General features: G+C 43.2%; 1 protein-coding gene across 1 annotated transcript in view; it reads left to right on the top strand.

Annotated features, from left to right (window-relative positions):
* FARS2 (phenylalanyl-tRNA synthetase 2, mitochondrial) overlaps nucleotides 1-17911 on the top strand; it is a 270252-nt gene that overhangs the window by 190306 nt on the left and 62035 nt on the right. The window contains exon 7 of the mRNA XM_066579301.1: nucleotides 11704-11855. Coding sequence (XP_066435398.1) covers nucleotides 11704-11855 — 152 coding nt within the window. The remainder of the gene's footprint in view (nucleotides 1-11703; nucleotides 11856-17911) is intronic.

Genomic DNA, 17911 nt, shown 5'->3' with positions numbered 1-17911 from the left:
AACGATAAGTGAACGAGCCAACGATACTTTTTATGGCGGAATAAAATCAACTCCGAGTGTTTAGACCGAATGATTATCAGTAGAGATTAGCAAGCACCAAAATGCTCGGGTGCTCGTTACTCGGGATGAAATTTTCGCGATGCTCGAGGGTTCGTTTTGAGTAACGAACCCCATTGAAGTCAATGGGCGACCCGAGCATTTTTGTATATCGCCGATGCTCGCTAAGGTTTCCATTTGTGAAAATCGGGGCAATTCAAGAAAGTGATGGGAACGACACAGCAACGGATAGGGCAGGCGAGGGGCTACATGTTGGGCTGCATCTCAAGTTCACAGGTCCCACTATTAAGCCACAATAGCGGCAAGAGTGCCCCCCCCCCCCCCCCGCACTGTCAGCATAAAGATCGTTCTCCTCTGTCACAGCTGTTCGAGATGTCTCGAGTAACGAGCATCTCGAACACCCTAATACTCGAACGAGTATCAAGCTCGGACGAGTATGCTCGCTCATCTCTAATTATCAGTCACTTTCACTTGTTTGAACAATTTTATTGAATGATAACACTGTAACTATAACAATTTTTTTAAAAATTTGTAACAGAAAGTAATTGATACGTTTCTGTAAAATGAAAACCTGCTGATTCCACTGGTAAATCTTAATAATAGCAGGACGTCTCATTTTCAAGTTATTTAACCCCTTAATGATGAAGCATTTTTTTCTTTTTAAAAAATCCTAACTCCTTTATTTATCCATCGCCGTCGCTGTATGAGGGCTTGTTTTTTGCGGGACAAGTTGCATTTTTCAATTTAATGTACTGAAAAACTTTTGAAAAGTTCTAAGTGGAGTAAAATGAAAAAAAAAAACCTGAAATTCCGCCATTTTTTGTTGCGTCTTGTTTCTTCGGCGCACAAACTGCAGCAAAAACGTCATGTTAACTTTATTCTATGGGTCAGTACAATTACTACCGTACCAAACTTATGTATTTTTTTTTCTTTGCTGTACTACCTTAATTTTTTTTTTCAAAGACATATATATATTTTTTAATTATTTTCTGCCGTCATCTTCTGTGCGCAATAACTTTTTTTTTTCTGTCCACATAGTTGTGCAAGGGCTTATTTTTTGCGTGACGTCCTGTAGTTTGCGTTAGGATCCTTTTTGGAATACATACGACTTTTCAATGAATGGCTGAGTGCTGCCTCTGATTGGCTGAGCACAGTGACCAATCACAGGCAGCGCTTAGCTGTCAGTCAATGAGTGGCTGAACGCTACCTGTAATTGGTCACAGCACTCAGCCAATCAGACCCAGCAGCGCCAGGCCCATTGAAAGCAATTGGAGAACATCGTGATCCTTTTGTTCCCGCTGCAGTCCCCTCACCACTGAACACTTTGACAGTGCTGTCACAGTGTTCAGTAATGAGGGCACCTTTGTGGAGCAGCTGCACAGCTGCTCCAGTAGCATGGAGCTTCGGTCACTCGCATTTTGCACATTCATGCAGCGCTTTTTTTTTTTGCGCAAAAAACACGCTCGACTGACTGAGCCTTGTTCTCATCTGCGTTGGAGGCTGTGTTCGGGGCCTCCGGCACAGTTCTGTCCAAAAATTCCAAACGAAATGGTGCAGAATAATGTACCATTACCTCTGGAAAATGCCAGACAGCATAACAGAAGCCGGACGAACCCATAATAGGCAATGGGATCTGCCCAGCGCCATTTGGTCCCATCATAGGACAGATCCACTTACTGCAGGGTTTCTGTTGCAGACGTGAACAGAACCTTACCCTAAAAAATGGCTAAAATACATCTTGGTAGAAAAGAGGGAATGGCAGGTCAGATTACATGCTGCTTATTATAGCTGGCAGTATTTAATGCACATAATCTTTAGAATGAGCTCCAACTCTTTCCGGCTGCTAAGAGTGGAAGATAATGATGAAGAAGCTGCCTGGGGAGTTACTTCTGCTGCCAGGTTACATTCCAAAAATATGAATCCGAGTCTCAAATTTCTCTATTTTTAACATCCCTAAAATAGACATTTGCCAACCAAGAAGCTTCGCCTGCCACACCATAACCACTTCCTAAAAACACTCTAACCACTTTATTTCTTTGAAGGCTTCTTCTTCCAGTGATCTTCTTGGAAGGGACCAAGACCTAAGCACAACATGAAGTCACGCACATCTATAAGCACCACTTAGATGATCAAATCATTAAGAAATTCAGTAGAAATTCCTTCATTTGTGAGATGTTTCTACAAAGTTAATGCACTGTCGACGAGGGTCTGCTGCCTTACCTGCCATGTGCTTCGCATCAAACTTTTAGAAATAGAACTTGATTTGACATTTTACAGAAAATGGAATAGAGTGTTACCGAGCAGCGGTCAAAATGCACTTGTGCTTTATATATCAACTTATAAAAGCTGCGTTATAATGTCATTTCAGCTCTTTTCCAATACCTTTTAATTATAGATGATCATGCTTAAAGCAATTGCTAAAAAGTGTTTTTGCTAAGTTTATTACCTTACAAGCCATTCTAATTCTCCTCAAGGAGATTGAGCTAGTAGGGAGTCTTCAGGGGTATGCTCCCTGGGAAAATCTTGTTCTATATAAGTGCATGCCCTAAAGTGAACCTGCATTTGAAATTAGATCAACTGCAATTATGCCTGACATTTTCATACTTTATTCCTAGTTCATCATTATACTACATCTATGGGTTATTACAGCTGGACCTCCAATCTGGTATACACTATCATAGCTAAAGAATGCCGCCTTTCAATAGGTGGCGCTGCAGAGGTATTGTTCCATCTCCCTTATTTGCATATTACCCAGAGGAGCAGGAATAGCCTTATAAGTCTCCTAACTCACTCACCTTCTAGGTGCTCTCCCTAAGGAGAAAAATATAGCGTTTCTGACCCACATCACATGCCTCTGCCTACCCAGTCAGAAACCTACTACACACTGATAAGGGGCAAATAGCTCGAAACAGCTGTCTGTGTATGGATTTTGGCTTGGCTTTCGATTCTCGGTCATTGTTACAAGGCTTGTATAAAGATTCTAACATTGACTTGCAGGAATGCTGCCTTCCAATAGGTGGCGCTGCAGAGGTATTGTTCCGTCTCCCTTAATCACCAAAAGTATTTGGCACACCTATCAGTAGAATGAATCATGTCTTATTAGCATGTTACCATTCCTAAACCATACTACATAGGATGCAGACTCTTGGAGGTGTCAGCCATGGTTTGTGACGGGGACTGCATGTTATTGGATATCCAGGTTATGCCACTGCACACAAGCCATCCATCATGAACTGCAGTGCATTGGTCTGTCTACCGTGGTGCAAGGAGCGTCATCATTGGATAGTTGAGCAATGGAGGAATGTTCTATAGAGTGACAAATCGTACTATTCCATCTTTGTACTTGGGTGTGGAGGACATCTAAGGAACGACTTTTGCCTAAGTGTGTTGTGCCAATAGTTAGGTATGGCGTAGATTCCGTTATGCTCTGGGGATGTTTTACATGGCATGATCTTGGTCCGTTGGTTGTAGTGACAAGAACCATGAACACAGAGGTGTACCCTAATAGTCTAGACAATAATATGCTGCCAACCATTACGTATTTGGATGTGGAACCACTGTGTTGTCCCTCCTAGCAGGGCAAACCACCTAGAAGGACTAACAGCTAACCCAGAGACTGGATGCTTACTCCTCAGCGCGTAGCTTGATACGAGTCAGAGACTGGGACTGAGCTAGCCCTGAGCAGGAATGGGGTAATGAAGTCCCTGCCTAACAGAGCGGAGTAATCGTCCCGATAAGGACCGCCCCGAGCTGGAACCTGATCACTGAATAACCCTGTCCAAGCCCTAACCGAAACAGGACATACCAAGCAGAAACAGGAACCAAGGAAGTGAGCAGGAACAGCACATCTGGGTAAAGCACAAGTAGCTTACAGCTACAGCAGACTTGAGATCAGTTGTCACAGAGATACTGCAGGAGCAGCAGCCATGAGCCATCATAGAAGAACAACAACCTGGAAGCACTGGATACCAGATCTGAGGGAGCTATATAGTGGAGTGATTGGCAAACAGCCTCCAGCTGGGTGCAGGAGTCAGGAGCTGTTAACTCCAGAGATGCTGGAGCAAAATAAATACAAACTCAGATAACAGACAGGGCAGAGCAGCAGACCTATCTGCTGTACCTAACACCGACAGTGTGGCAATACTTTAGAAATAGTCAGCAATACTTTCAACAAGACAACGTGCTTTGTCACAAATCCAATGCTGTTTTACATTGGTTTGAGCAACGATTAGACTGGCTGCACATAGTCCCCTCCTGAACCTACAGAACATCTTTGAGATTAACTAGTCTCATTTGCACAAGGAAAACTAGAAACAATGGGGTGACACTGAAAGGCAGGAGACACAGATTAGATATTAGACAGTGAGGGTGATGAAGGAGTGGAACAGGTTGCCATGGGGAGTTGTGAGTTTTGCTTCAATGGAAGTCTTCAGATAGAGGTTGGACAGACATCTGGCTGGGGTGATATAGTGAATTCCTGCATTGAGCAGGGGGTTGGACCCGATGACCATGGAGGTCCATTCCAACTCTACCATTCCATGATTCTATGAACTGAATCTTCGAGTCAGGAAATATAAACAGCGTCCATCATCTTTGAGAGAACTCACCAGACGTTTTTAGGATAAATATAGGAAAATACCAGATGAAATATATCTGGTGTTAGTAGAAAGTATGCAATGGAGAGTAACCACTGTCATTACGGCATTTGTGGGGGCAGGAAAAAAAGAGCATCCTGCATTTTTTCTTTTTGCACTGCTGATATTCGCAGGACAAGTATGCGCATGGAAACGAACCCATTGAAATCAGTTGAGTTTTATTCACTGCATATTGCGGGTGCAAATTTTGCATGCGCAAATACACCCATATGACACCTTCCTTAAGGCCCATTTAGACACAACGATTATCGCTCAAAAGATGTCACTCAAGCGACTTTTGAGCAATAATTGTGTCATTTACAGTGCAAAATGATCGCTCAAGATGAGCGATTGCCTTGCACTGCCAGCGGAGGATGCAGAAGACAAGCTGGGTGTCCCCGCTTGTCTTCTGCATCCAGCTGTTCCCCGCTCTGAGCGCCCAGCTGTTGTACAGCCAAGCACTCGGAGCGGAGGATGTAGAAGACAAGCAGGGCTGCTTCTCTTCTGCATCCAGCTGTTTTCTGCACGGAGCGCTCGGCTGTTATACAGCTGAGCGCTCCGTGCCAGGTATGGAGAACAGAGCTGGACCGCTCTGTTCTTCATACCCAGCCTGTGATCAGGAAGTGGGATACAGCTGAAACTATAGTATCAGCTGTATCCCGCTGTGAATCCCTGATAAGACTCAGCACGCTGAAAGACAACGATGAGCGACGGCATAACGAAAACTGCACGATGTCAGTGCGGTTACACACAATGACTATCTCACAAAAGACGGCTTTTGAGCGAATTTTGAGCAATAATCGTTGTGTCTAAATGGGCCTTTACTGTGCAGGTGTGAAAAAGAGTTCAGAAATAAGAATTACATCCTTAATAAGAATCAGCGTCTCTTGGGATAATCGCGCTTCTAGTAGTTCATGGGGGTTTTCATGGTGATACCTTTTAAGAATTTAATCCTTGAAAAAAAAAAAAAAAAAAGACTTGAAACAAAACCTTACACATCCAAAATTATGCACCATTTACAACTTTGTGTTTCTGAATTAGCCCTTAAGAGAAAGCTTCGTAAGATCTTGGCATGAATAGAAGCATAACTAAGCAATGAAATGAAAGACATGCAGATGAGCTGCGCAGTGAGGTGACAAATGGGTAAAAATATTTTCTTCCCTAAAGACAGGTTATTCCTCTACAGTTCTGCCGCTCGGCATACCGCACATTTATTTCGGGCCATTTTCCTTAATTATGCTAAAGAACTTCTTTTCTTAAGGCTCTGCGCTCTCAACTAGCATATAAAAACAATTATTCCAAAATGTTTTTCTTTTTTTTTGCGCAGTAACGCTCATAATTGCTTACTGGGGGACTATGATGTGAAGCATTTTATTCAGTGCGGCAATTTATGAGAGAAGTAATATATGCCACTCATCTGTGTGTTCTGGTAGTTCCCTCATATTGTTTTGCATCTCTTTTGCAGAAAATTAATTCATTTGACAGGTTTATTCATATAACAGGCTGTGAAATCCTTTTGATTTCACAGCTGATTCACTGAGGGTTTCATTAATCCAAAATGAATCACGGATACCTTTTTGATTGTAGCTTTTTGTGTTTACAAGGCGTTTTCACAATTAGGCTATTTTGGAGACGTTTCCTTATATAATTGAGTCACTAAGTAATGTTAGAAGCAGATTTTTGCAACAATTTATGAGTATTTCTTGGTTTTCATGCACGTGTAAGAACTAGGCACAAGGTCACGTGGAAGTAAATTTAAAGGGGTTGTCCCGCGAAACAAAGTTGGGGTATACACTTCCGTATGGCCATATTAATGCACTTTGTAATGTACATTGTGCATTAATTATGAGCCATACAGAAGTTATTCACTTACCTGTTCCGTTGCTGGCGTCCCCGTCTCCATGGTGCCGTCTAATCTTCAGCGTCTAATCGCCCGATTAGACGCGCTTGTGCAGTCCGGTCTTCTTTGCTGAATGGGGCCGCTCGTGCCGGAGAGCGGCTCCTCGTAGCTCCGCCCCGTCACGTGTGCCGATTCCAGCCAATCAGGAGGCTGGAATCAGTAATGGACCGCACAGAAGCCCTGCGGTCCACCGAGGGTGAAGATCCCGGCGGCCATCTTCACAAGGAAGACGCCGGACCGCGGGGATTCGGGTAAGTACTATCTGTTTTTTTTTTTTTTATCCCTGCATCGGGTTTGTCTCGCGCCGAACGGGGGGGCTATTGAAAAAAAAAAAAACCCGTTTCGGCGCGGGACAACCCCTTTAAGGGTGCTCTTAGGCGGAATGATGATGGCTCAAAAAGTCGAGCGAAAGGGAACGATAATTGTTCGGTCTAATCGTGAGCCAATGACTGAACGATGAACGGGAATCATTCGCTTTTAGTTCATCAGTCATTTTACGCAGGCCTAAAAATGATCACCTCCAGCCTACCATTAAGACTGGAGGCTACACTCTCTTGTTCCTGCTTTATTATTTTGGTGAACCTCACCAACAATTTCCATTACTCTACTAGGCATGCTAACTCATGTGCATTTGGGAGATAGGTGGGGCTCTCATTATGATCTGAGGGTTTATTGCTTCCTACTATTATTAAGGGAGAATTATCTAGTAATTAGAACCATTCTGGGATCCTCAGCAACTGGGGCTTAACCCATAGGACGAGGAACGATATCACGAATCTGGTCCGTTTTAGAAGGGATAACCCCTCAAGAATAACGGGGAATCAGTTGCTACGGGAATGTGGGCATTGCTGACCCACGGAGATATTGAACTCCATTCCCCAGATGGTTGAAGATAAACCAGGAATGAACATTGATACTTAGATTATATCGCAGGTCTATCTGAATCTAGCCCTCATCTTAGAGCATTTTTTCTTTGGCTCAGTTATGCCATGAATATTAGCTCACTCGTGATGAGCCGTGTATACGGTAGAAACGCGTTGAACTATACAGCCAAGAGCTAACCATCTTTCTTTAGAGCTACATAATAAAGAGCCTAAGCTAATCATCTTGTTATAAACTGACCTAGTGCCAATTATTCTCTTGGCACTATCTCACTTATGACCTATAGACATAACTCAATTGATCTGGTGGGTTCTAATATATAAAACCCCGGACAACCTCACCTGTTTATGTCTAAGGATCATCTCTCTCTATTGGGTCAGAGAGTAATACTCAATAGAGTATGGGATTACACAACACCTAACTCCTTCATGAGTACATTTGAATTTAGATTGAGATCTTGTTCAAAATTCTCTTTTATGTATGTTTGTCTCTTATCTTAGTCATTGAGAACAATAAAAACTAAGTTTTATAGGAATTCTGCAGTGATAGATTTGCAAGCCAAATAATTCCTCTGCCGCAGTAAAATAAAAATTATCGCTGACTCATTCACTCGTTCAGTCCCTCTCATTCGCTTGAAGGATTCTGAACGATTCACTTTTGAATGAGCCAATAATGCATTTGCCTGTCTAAACAGTCAACGAATTAGCGGTGACATGTTTCTCGTTCAAACAAGTATTGGCTCATCTAAAAGAACTCTGAGAACAGACTAGATAACCAATCTAATCTGATTTATTGCTCCTATACACTATACCAGATGTGATCAACCAGAGGCTGTACAGCTGCTGAGAGATTACAGTTCCCAGCACTCCCTGGTAGCCTCCAAATGCAGGAGACCCAATTTTTTACCTTGCTGAAGTCCAAGACCTTATCAGCAGTCTTATGGTTTATGAATGGTTCCATGCTTTCCAAATAGATTGCATGGACTTTTTCCTTACGAGATGACATGGCAGCCATAGATTGGCTTATTCGATCTCAAAGCTTCCTCTTTTATTAATTCCACCTATCTGATCCTCCCCTAAGGCCTCAATACACCCACACGTTCCCGACTGGTCTGCACCTATTTCTACCCTTCCATTTTTAACATCTACACTTTGGAGTGCCTTGGATATGTATACTGTCACTTCTTTACCATGTTGACTGATATGCCATCTGCTAGGGGCAATTTTGGTTTACTACTAAAGATGAGCGAGCATACTCGCTAAGGACAATTAGTCGATCGAGCATTGTCCTTAGCGAGTACCCCCCTGCTCAGAAGAAAAGGTTTGGCTGCCGGCGCAGGTGAGAGGTGAGTTGCAGCAGTGAACAGGGGGGAGCGGGGGGAAGAGAGGGAGAGAGAGATCTCCCCTCCATTCCTCCCCACTCTCCCCCACAGCTCCCCGCCCGCCGCCGGCAGCCGAATCTTTTCTTCTGAGCGGGTCGGTACTCGCTAAGGGCAATGCTCGATTGAGTAATTGCCCTTCGCGAGTATGCTTCCTCATCTCTATTTATTACCTGTATATTTTTGAATGACGAAATAATAAAGTACTTTAAAAGCTAGAAGCTGTGATTACGCAAAAACTAGATAGCCAAAGCCTTATACGTTACTCTGCCTTCAGTCTTTCCAGGGAAAAAAAAAGGTGATGAAGTGTTTCTACCATATATCAGAAGTGATATTTCTAAGATGTTTTGGGGCCGATTTCTTGTATATTCTACATTGCTCCTTGCATAGCACTGGCCGGTTATTCCATCCAGATTATTAAAATTCAAAATTAAAAGTTCTGATGCTTATTTACAAAGTCATCCACAACTCAACACCATCCTATATATGTTCACTAATTTATGTCCTACATGTACCCTTCATTCCATTAATGATCTATGGCTATGGACATCTTTTGTGAAAATCTCCAAGATTTCTCTAGTGCTGCACCTTTAGTCTGGAAAGTACTATCTTGGTCACATAAACACAGTTAAGCTGTAATGCAAGACACAGACCATGGAAAAGAGTTGTACTGTTTCTAACTTTAGAAAACCTCTTTCAAAGCTTTTGATTTTGTAAACACATCTGCAGTGAAAAAAAGTATTTGTCACTTTCCCAATTTCTTCTATTTTTGCTTTTTCGGCACACTTGAATTTTTCAGCTCATCAAGGTACTTTTAACATTCAACATTTATAAGCATAGTTTCACACTTGCGCTGGGGATTCCACCTTTTCTGCTCCATTTGGGAAGCCGGAAAGGACAATCCCCACAGCCAAACGAATGTCTGGATGGAAGCAAACAGCATCGGGCAGACCCCACTGACTATTATCCGGTGCGCCTGATTTCCGCCGAGCTGCCCGGCTTTTTGACGGATGAAAAAGTGCTGTATACATGGCTATTTGTTGTAGGATTTTCAGCCACATCTGTGCCAGAGGTTCAGACACAGATGCAAACCCACCCTAACCCTAAATGACCCTCAAGGCTTTTGGAGTAATTGTGAACTGATGAGTGAAAGGTGAAACCTTTTTGTAAGCCATACGTTCCTTTACATTTAGCATATGACTGACTTGTCATAAGTGCTAGAATAATGAATTCTGCTCCCCATCATCCTGAAGAAGAATGTCCATTTGTCAGTTAGTGACCCAAAGCTCAAGCGCAGTTGGGTTATGCAGCAGATCAGTGATCCGAAGCACACAAACAAGTCCACCTCTGAATGGCTCAGAAGAAATAAAATTAAGGTTTTTGAAATGGCCAAGTCAAAGTCCTGACTTGAATCCCATTGAGGTGCTGGGGCAAAACCTTAAACATTCCCCGCTCAAAAACTCTCCAATGTCGCTGAATTAAAATAATTCTGGAAAGAAGAGTTGGCCAACTTCTCAACAGCGATGTAAAAGACTCATCACAAGTTAGCAAAAACATTTGATTGCAGCTGTCACTGCCAAGGGTGGCATAACCAGTTGTTAGGCTTAGGGCCAATTACTTTTTTACATGGATGATACTGGTTTTAAATAAATCTTTATCTTCAATACATGAAATGATCATTTAAAAGCTGCACTTGTACTGTCTTTATCTTATATTAAAATTAGTTGGATGATCAGAAACATTAAAGCGATCACAGAAAACGGCCGTTACTTACTGAGTAAGGAGTGCATATAGATGCAGGTAGCGGACTACCAAATGGGGGAGCGAATTACACCTGTGCAGGACACCGATAAGACAGCCACTCACACTGCCTGTTGATATAGAGGGGGGTGGCTGCTTGGTGTATACTCCCACACAGAGTGGATACAAAGTGCCAGACCATTCTGATATATGTAGTTCACCATGCAGACCAGCAACCTATTAATGACGCCATGATAATTCGGCGGGTTGCCCTGCACTTCCATCAGGGAACCACATTGGTACTGCCACCCTGGGCTCCCCCTGGAGTCTTAAAGCCACACTGCATGTGAATGATAGATAATAAATGCAAGGCATTGGTTGGATGTTGGCCAAGATACATGAGCCCACTAACCACTTCACGGTTCCTTGCGTTGTAGTGGGTCCCTACACTAATATAAATGCATCACAGAAGGGGAAATATAAAAAAAATGAAAAACAATCACAGAAAACGGCCATTACTTACTGAGTGTAATTCGCTCCCTCATTTGGTAGTCAGCTGCCTGCATGGTGAGGTGAGGATGCATCTATATGCACTCCTCAGTCAGTAAGTAATGGCCGTTTTCTTGATTGTTTTTAATTCTCTATATTTCCCCTTCTGTGATGGAAACATTAAAGCGGGACAAATTAGCAAAAATAGAAGAAATCGGGTGAGAGGTAAATAATGTTTCCCAGCCCTATATATACAGTAATGGCTTTGCAAATCTTCAATGTCTTTCCTTTTCACTAACAGCCTGATTCTTAAACAACTATTATTCTAAGGTTTTACCCTTCTCTGTTTGATATTTTTTTCCTCGGCGCCCTTAATACATATCAAATTGCCCTTAATACATATGAAATTGGCCGATTCAACACAAAAACTGAGTTAGTCAGTACTTTTACACGAAAAAAAAAGTTGACTAAGAACACTGTGACAGTGAACATGAAAAGAATGATATTTTTTGTTGATTTTCCGCAGAGATAAGACGTGCCTTCAGTAAGTCGGGATAGAACTCGGTTTTATCGCTGTCTGTTTTTGACTGCAAAGTAATACCCTTCTTTTTATTCTTTTCTAGCCATTTAGCAAATTTCCGTATTTGAGCAATGACATTTCCTTTTGGCTACCCAATGAAGGATATCTGGAGAACGATTTTTATGATCTGGTCCGTAACGTTGCAGGAGATATTGTTGAAGAAGTGTCTTTGATTGACCGATTTATACATCCAAAGTAAGTTATGGTTTTATACATTTTGGGACCGTTGGTCCGTTGTTTCAAATATCTGAAATGCAACACTTCTGTACTTCGAAGTATTGATGTTTTGTACTTTTTATACAACTTTTTTTTTTTTTAAACATTTTCGCGTGAGAGTAACCAAAATTGGACATATATAGGATTACAAAATTGTATATTAAATAAAATAGACATAAGTACAAGTTATCCTTGTTATTTTACAAAGCAGAATAAACAAAATGATAAAAAGCTCCTGCGCTGATAAGGGGAAGGCTTAAAGCTTTTTCTATATGTCCAATTCCCAAATGGGAAAGAAGTCACTTTGGAGAAGGGGGGTAGGGAACCAATAAAAAGGAACCCCCTCCTGGTGGTAGTGATCAGAGTAGAATATGTAGATTCAAGATCCTCTTGTCCACAGTAATAGATCCTTTTAGGCCTCATGTCCACTGGGAAAATCAGGCCCGCCGCGGATTCTTCATGCAGAATCCCGCAGCGGGTCCCTCCTTTCCTGCGGGCCTAAAAAGATTTACTTTCCTGTCCGGACGCTGCGGATCTTCCCTCCGTCGCATCCGGATCTTCTTTCTTCAGCCCAGCAGATGTGCTCGGCACACCAGCAGCGTGCCGCACGCGTGCGCCGTGCACTCTCTTTTTTTTTTTTAAACTCCTGCTCTCCAGCGTTCCCGCACCAGAGAGCAGGAATTCAGCTGCGGGTGTGCCGCGGATCCGGACGGCTTCCATAGGCTTCAATAGAAGCCTGCGGGAGCTGTCCCCATGGGAGACCTGCACTAAAATGGAGCATGCTGCGGGTGATTTCCCGCACACAATCCGTGCCTAAAGGGAAAAGGACATCCGCAGGTATTTAACCACCTGCAAGTGTCCAATGCATCCCTATGGGGCGCGGATCTTGCGTGCGAGACACCCGCTGTGGATCTGTCCCCGTGGACATGAGGCCTTATTCTTCACAAATAGACAAGTACATGGCAACGCATTTCTGTGCTCCTATGAGCACCTTTTTAAGCCTACTAACAACTAGTACATAGATAGCTTTTATAATAAACACACAATTACCGTTCAATGAGAGCTGTTCTTCTCCTGCCGCTGGGGCACCTTGGAACGCATAGTGTGCATTCCAGTGGTGCTGGGAGGTCCTGTTGTGATGCGTCTGACCAATTTTAGGTGTCCAATTTGGAAATCAGCACCCTCATTATAGGTAAGAACGCTACTTTTATTTAGAAAAATATACCCTTGTAACACAGTGATTACCTACTACTCTTTCTCAGTAAGCCTAGATACCTTTCAGAATCCAGAAACAAGGCTATCCAGGTAAAAAATATGAATTTGGAAGTATTTCACATCATTTAAAATGGCAAGAGCTGTTATGGACGCATGACAACGGCCAAGTGGCTCATATGTTACTAACATTCCACCTTCTTTAAAAGACTGTGGCTGTGGGTACATGGCGGCAAAAAAGGAAACTGTCATCATCTATAAGCCCTATAAATTAAGTTATGGTGTTTGTAGTTTACGGACATGGAGTCCGGGAAGTTGTGTCTCATACTCACGTGGTCTCTCGTTGCCTTCTGAAAAAACTCAAGTTGGCAGTGCCGGCACTGGATTTGCTGGAGGAACACTGCAGGAATGATGGAGCAGGTAAGTATGGAAAAAGGCTCCTTGGACTCCACGTCACCTAAACTATAAGCAACGTAACTTAATCCATGGATTCTTTTAGAATTTGTCTGTTAATGTTGCAAATGGATCCCACATAGCTGTCATGGCTGATGCTCTCATCACATTAGCTGCATTTTAACAAGCCGCCGAATAGTAAAGGCATATGTAGAAGAGGAATAAGTCTGAAAAGCACAAAGCTCTGTTCACACTAATATTTTTTACAAGTCCAGCGGTGTTAGCTGTCGACAGCAAGAATGGCGCAGGCTGCAGTGTTGTTCTTGCCGTCAAAATTAAATGTAACCGTCAACTTGAAATACCAGGTTCAGTAATTGATTTATTCTATCACTCAAACGAAGTGTTTGCTCACTGCCAGACAGTAGTCGTTTTTTGAAAGCCTTTTCTTAGAGGACGCGGGTATGACTGCTACAACGGCTCTGTAGAAAATCACCTGCAGCAGGGAACCCTGAGATGAGCTTTCTGCTGCTTCATCTAGTGACAGTATGCTCATGTTTTTCTGCAGCTCCCAGGACATATCACTGATAATGCTGACATCCCCTATTCAAGAAATCCAGAGGTGTAGCTTAGATATGTCATTTTAAATAATAGGTGATGACAGTAGCAGCAGGTTGGAATATAACATCCCATTCCGGATAAGCAATGGAGTTTTGTAAACAGCAACAATCTGTTGCGTTCAGAATGTATTTTATGCTACTGATACATAAAAAAAGAGTCTGTTTATCATCAATTCTTGTTGACTTTTTCGAAGATCTAACAATCATATCACAACCAGTCAACAAAAGCGCAATCATCTTTTTTAGACAATCAATTCTTGTGAAAAAGAGAGAAATTAACCAGAAAATGCTCATTAATTGTATCACAATATTGTGAGATAACAAAGGAAATACACGGGGTTTTGCTTAGAAGAATAAAAGTATCAAAGGGTAAGAATAACTCCTAAGTAAGGGATAGCTCCATCTGACCACTTTAAGGAAAATTGCTGCTGTAATTGACCTTTTACATCTGTGGCAACTCCCTTATCCCTAATTAACCTTATAATGACTAACACTTCCAAAATTCCTCGATAAGCTCCAGAACATAGGGGAGCCTGACTCTCTACCCCAATGATGTCTCATGCTGAAGCCGCAGCCCTGCTGGTTCCTGGCTGCATCTTTCCTGCTCCCTGTTCCTGATCACGTATGGTTGATTTCGCAACTGTAGACTCCTTGATCACATCAATCTGGGAGGAAAATTTGAATGGGACTGCAACCTCACCGGCATCTGGCTTTTGTATGTAATTGCTGTTGTGATTTTTTTCTGCAGTGAATTCCGATGGGTTAGCCTGGGTTCACACGGGGAGGAATTACCGCAGAATTTCTGTGCGGACCATCCACATGGAAATTCCGCGTGTATTTTTATGTTCAAACATTTTTTGTTTGTTTTCTTTATATATTACAGACATTGTATTCAAGTACACAAAAGTATGAGTACCTTTAAATCTTGTAAAGCAAAATAAAAGTCAAACATTCTCTAGAAATTTAGGAGGTACTTTTCATTGTTGGTATTTCAGTATAGAACTCTAATAGTAACACACTTACGGGGAGACAAACCACTGGACATAGACACAATAGGGGGGGAATTGGGCCTGGGTGATTCTAGGGTGTCGACAAGAGCGGGGCCCCCGACCTTAATCATTAAGGGCAATTATTTTGTCTTTAGAGCTGGCCTGAGTCTATCCAAGCTGTGAACCTTCTCGATTCTCTGAAAGAGATCCACACCTGCCAAACCCCGTAGAATTTTTCTAGTGCTCCGCTCTTGTCAGCCCCCATCTCGTCAAATCGCATCAGCTCGTTGAGTTCCTCCACCCACATAACTCTTGACGGCGGAGTAGTGGACCGCCACAATCTCGGAATGATTCTTCTAACTGCTAATATGAAAAAGCGTAAGATTCCTCCTTTGATCTTTTTAATTGAGCCCGGGAGGATTGAGAGAAGGGCCATTTCTATGGTTAGTGTTATCTGTGTGGAGCATATTGTATTGTGGATCTCCATAACCTCCCTCCACAATGTAGCTACCGCCGGGCAGCTCCACCAAATGTCTACCATGTCGCCTCTGTCTGTGTTGCATCTCCAACATGTGGGTGGTGTGAGGGGGAAAATTCTGTGCAGGGTCTCCGGGGTTCTATACCACTGGGACATTATCTTAAAGTTAAGGTCTTGCAACTTGCATGCAGACGATAATTTATGGCACATGGCCCACGCTTTCTCCCAATCCTCCCGTGAAATGCTCAGTCCCAGCTCCCTCTCCCACCCATTCACGTATGCGCTGCGTGTATTTTTAAAATCGAGACTAAGCAGCAAAGTCGACAAGATTTGCAAAAATCTCATTCACACACTGCGGACAGTCCAGTGCAGAGAAGCTGCACAGAAAATGACATGCAGCCGCGGAATTCAAATTCGCGACATGTCAAATTATATTGCCGTCTCTGCTGCAGACTCTTTTCTCCCTAAGGAGAGAGTTCTGCAGCGGAATACAGGTTGAAAAGCTGCTTCAAAACCTACACAACTGGCGCTGATTTTTGTGTCTACTTGCTGTTGTGACTCCGATCCTGACCTTGACCATGACCATTGACCTTGGCGTCATTTTCTGGATTTTGTGTCTGCCTCACTCTTTGGTTCAGCCTTTATGTTTTATCTTATCCTCCAACTTGTTGCATCCTGACTGTATTCTTGCTTCCTGCTACACTGCTGACTACACTATGGTTTTTCAGTGCTTCTGGCACCAATTGATGATCATTAAGGGGGACGCAACTCGGCAATTTGACTGGAAAATTATGTACCTCCTTGGGATTATGGGTGCCAGATGGGGTGATTCCATAGACCCTACACTCCAGTCTAGTCAACTCCAAAATCAATTGTGGCTCAGAGAATGCAGTTCTCTGGTGGGAAACATAACAACATGTATTTATACAGCCGAACATACTATTTACACTTTCTGACAGCAGGTACCCGTTGATGAAGCACAGTTTTGGGGGGCTCTTCAATGCAACATCGGGGATTGCTTGTTGGATGAGGAGGAATAAGCTAAAACAAGTCTTTGATTATATACAAATGAGTTCCTTATCAGTGTTGGATCAGTGAGGGTCACTAGCCTAAAATGATGAACAGAGTGAATGGGTGCTACAACTGTTTCATGGTTCCACAAGCACAGCGTATATATGAGTACTGCTTCTTTACTTGGTACTGCGGCTTAGTATCATTCACTTCAATAGCAAGTATCTGTAAATGGAATGCCTCAACTGGCTGCACGGAATTGGCTCATTTTTCATAAACCCTCATAAAGAAAGTCCGTGTCTAAGAGTTGTCATTTTTAACCATATTGTTACAAAATATAACAGTCTGATCACAGATTACTGGTAACATTTCAAACCTGCAAAGTGCAGAATACGGTGGAGTTTAGAACATTATACTTTTTACCTTACATGTAAGGCCTCCCTCACACAGGGCGTTTTGTACAGCATTTAACGCTGCCTTTTCAGCCCAGCGCTAAACGCTGTACGAGGCTCCCATTCATTTCAATGGGGCTGCTCACACGGGGCTGAAAACGCAGCGCCTTCCAATGCTGCTCTTTAACAGCGATGCATGTTCTATTTTTGGGCGTTTTCAGCCCTACGTCGCCCATTGAAATGAATAGGCAGCGGTTTTAGCACTGCTGAAAACGCGGCAACACTTGGTTCCACGTTTTTGGCAGCGTTAACCGCTCGCCGATTTTCGGGGTGAGGGCTTGCAATAGAAGCCCTACCCCGAAAATCAGTCCCAGCTAGGTAGAGAAAAAAAAGAAAGTAATACTCACCTAGCCACTGCAGTCCGGGTCGCGGCCGCTGGTCTCTGCCGCTGATCCGGGCTTCTCCAACACTCCCAAGTCTATTGTCGTAGGCCAGGTTTGAGAACCCCGCCTCCAGCAATAGAGTGCTGTGATTGGTTGTCGGCGCACTCGATGCTCAATCACAGCCCTTCATTGACTGTCTCAGCCAATCAGCGTCGGCAAGCTCTGATTGGCTGAGACAGTCAATGAAGGGCTGTGATTGGGCATCGAGCAAGCGCCGACAACCAATCACAGCAATCTATTGCTGGAGGCGGGGTTCTCAAACCTGGCCTACGGCAATAGACTTCTGAGTGCAGAGGAAGCCCGGATCAGCGGCAGAGACCAGCGGCCCCGACCCGGACTGCAGCGGCTAGGTGAGTATTGCTTTTTATTTTTCTTTTCAGCATCCTTGGCTGCGTTTTCAGCCGAGCTGAAAACGCAGCCAAAACGCTGGCATAAAGTATGCCAGCGCTGCTGAAACGGGGTGGAATCTGCTGTAAACGCAGCGTTGAAAAACGCCCTGT

The sequence above is a fragment of the Eleutherodactylus coqui genome, chromosome 9 (genome assembly GCF_035609145.1).
Source record: "Eleutherodactylus coqui strain aEleCoq1 chromosome 9, aEleCoq1.hap1, whole genome shotgun sequence".
Taxonomy (NCBI): domain Eukaryota; kingdom Metazoa; phylum Chordata; class Amphibia; order Anura; family Eleutherodactylidae; genus Eleutherodactylus; species Eleutherodactylus coqui.
Note: the sequence above shows the minus strand (reverse complement) of the source record. Positions and strands in the feature narration are given on the sequence as shown.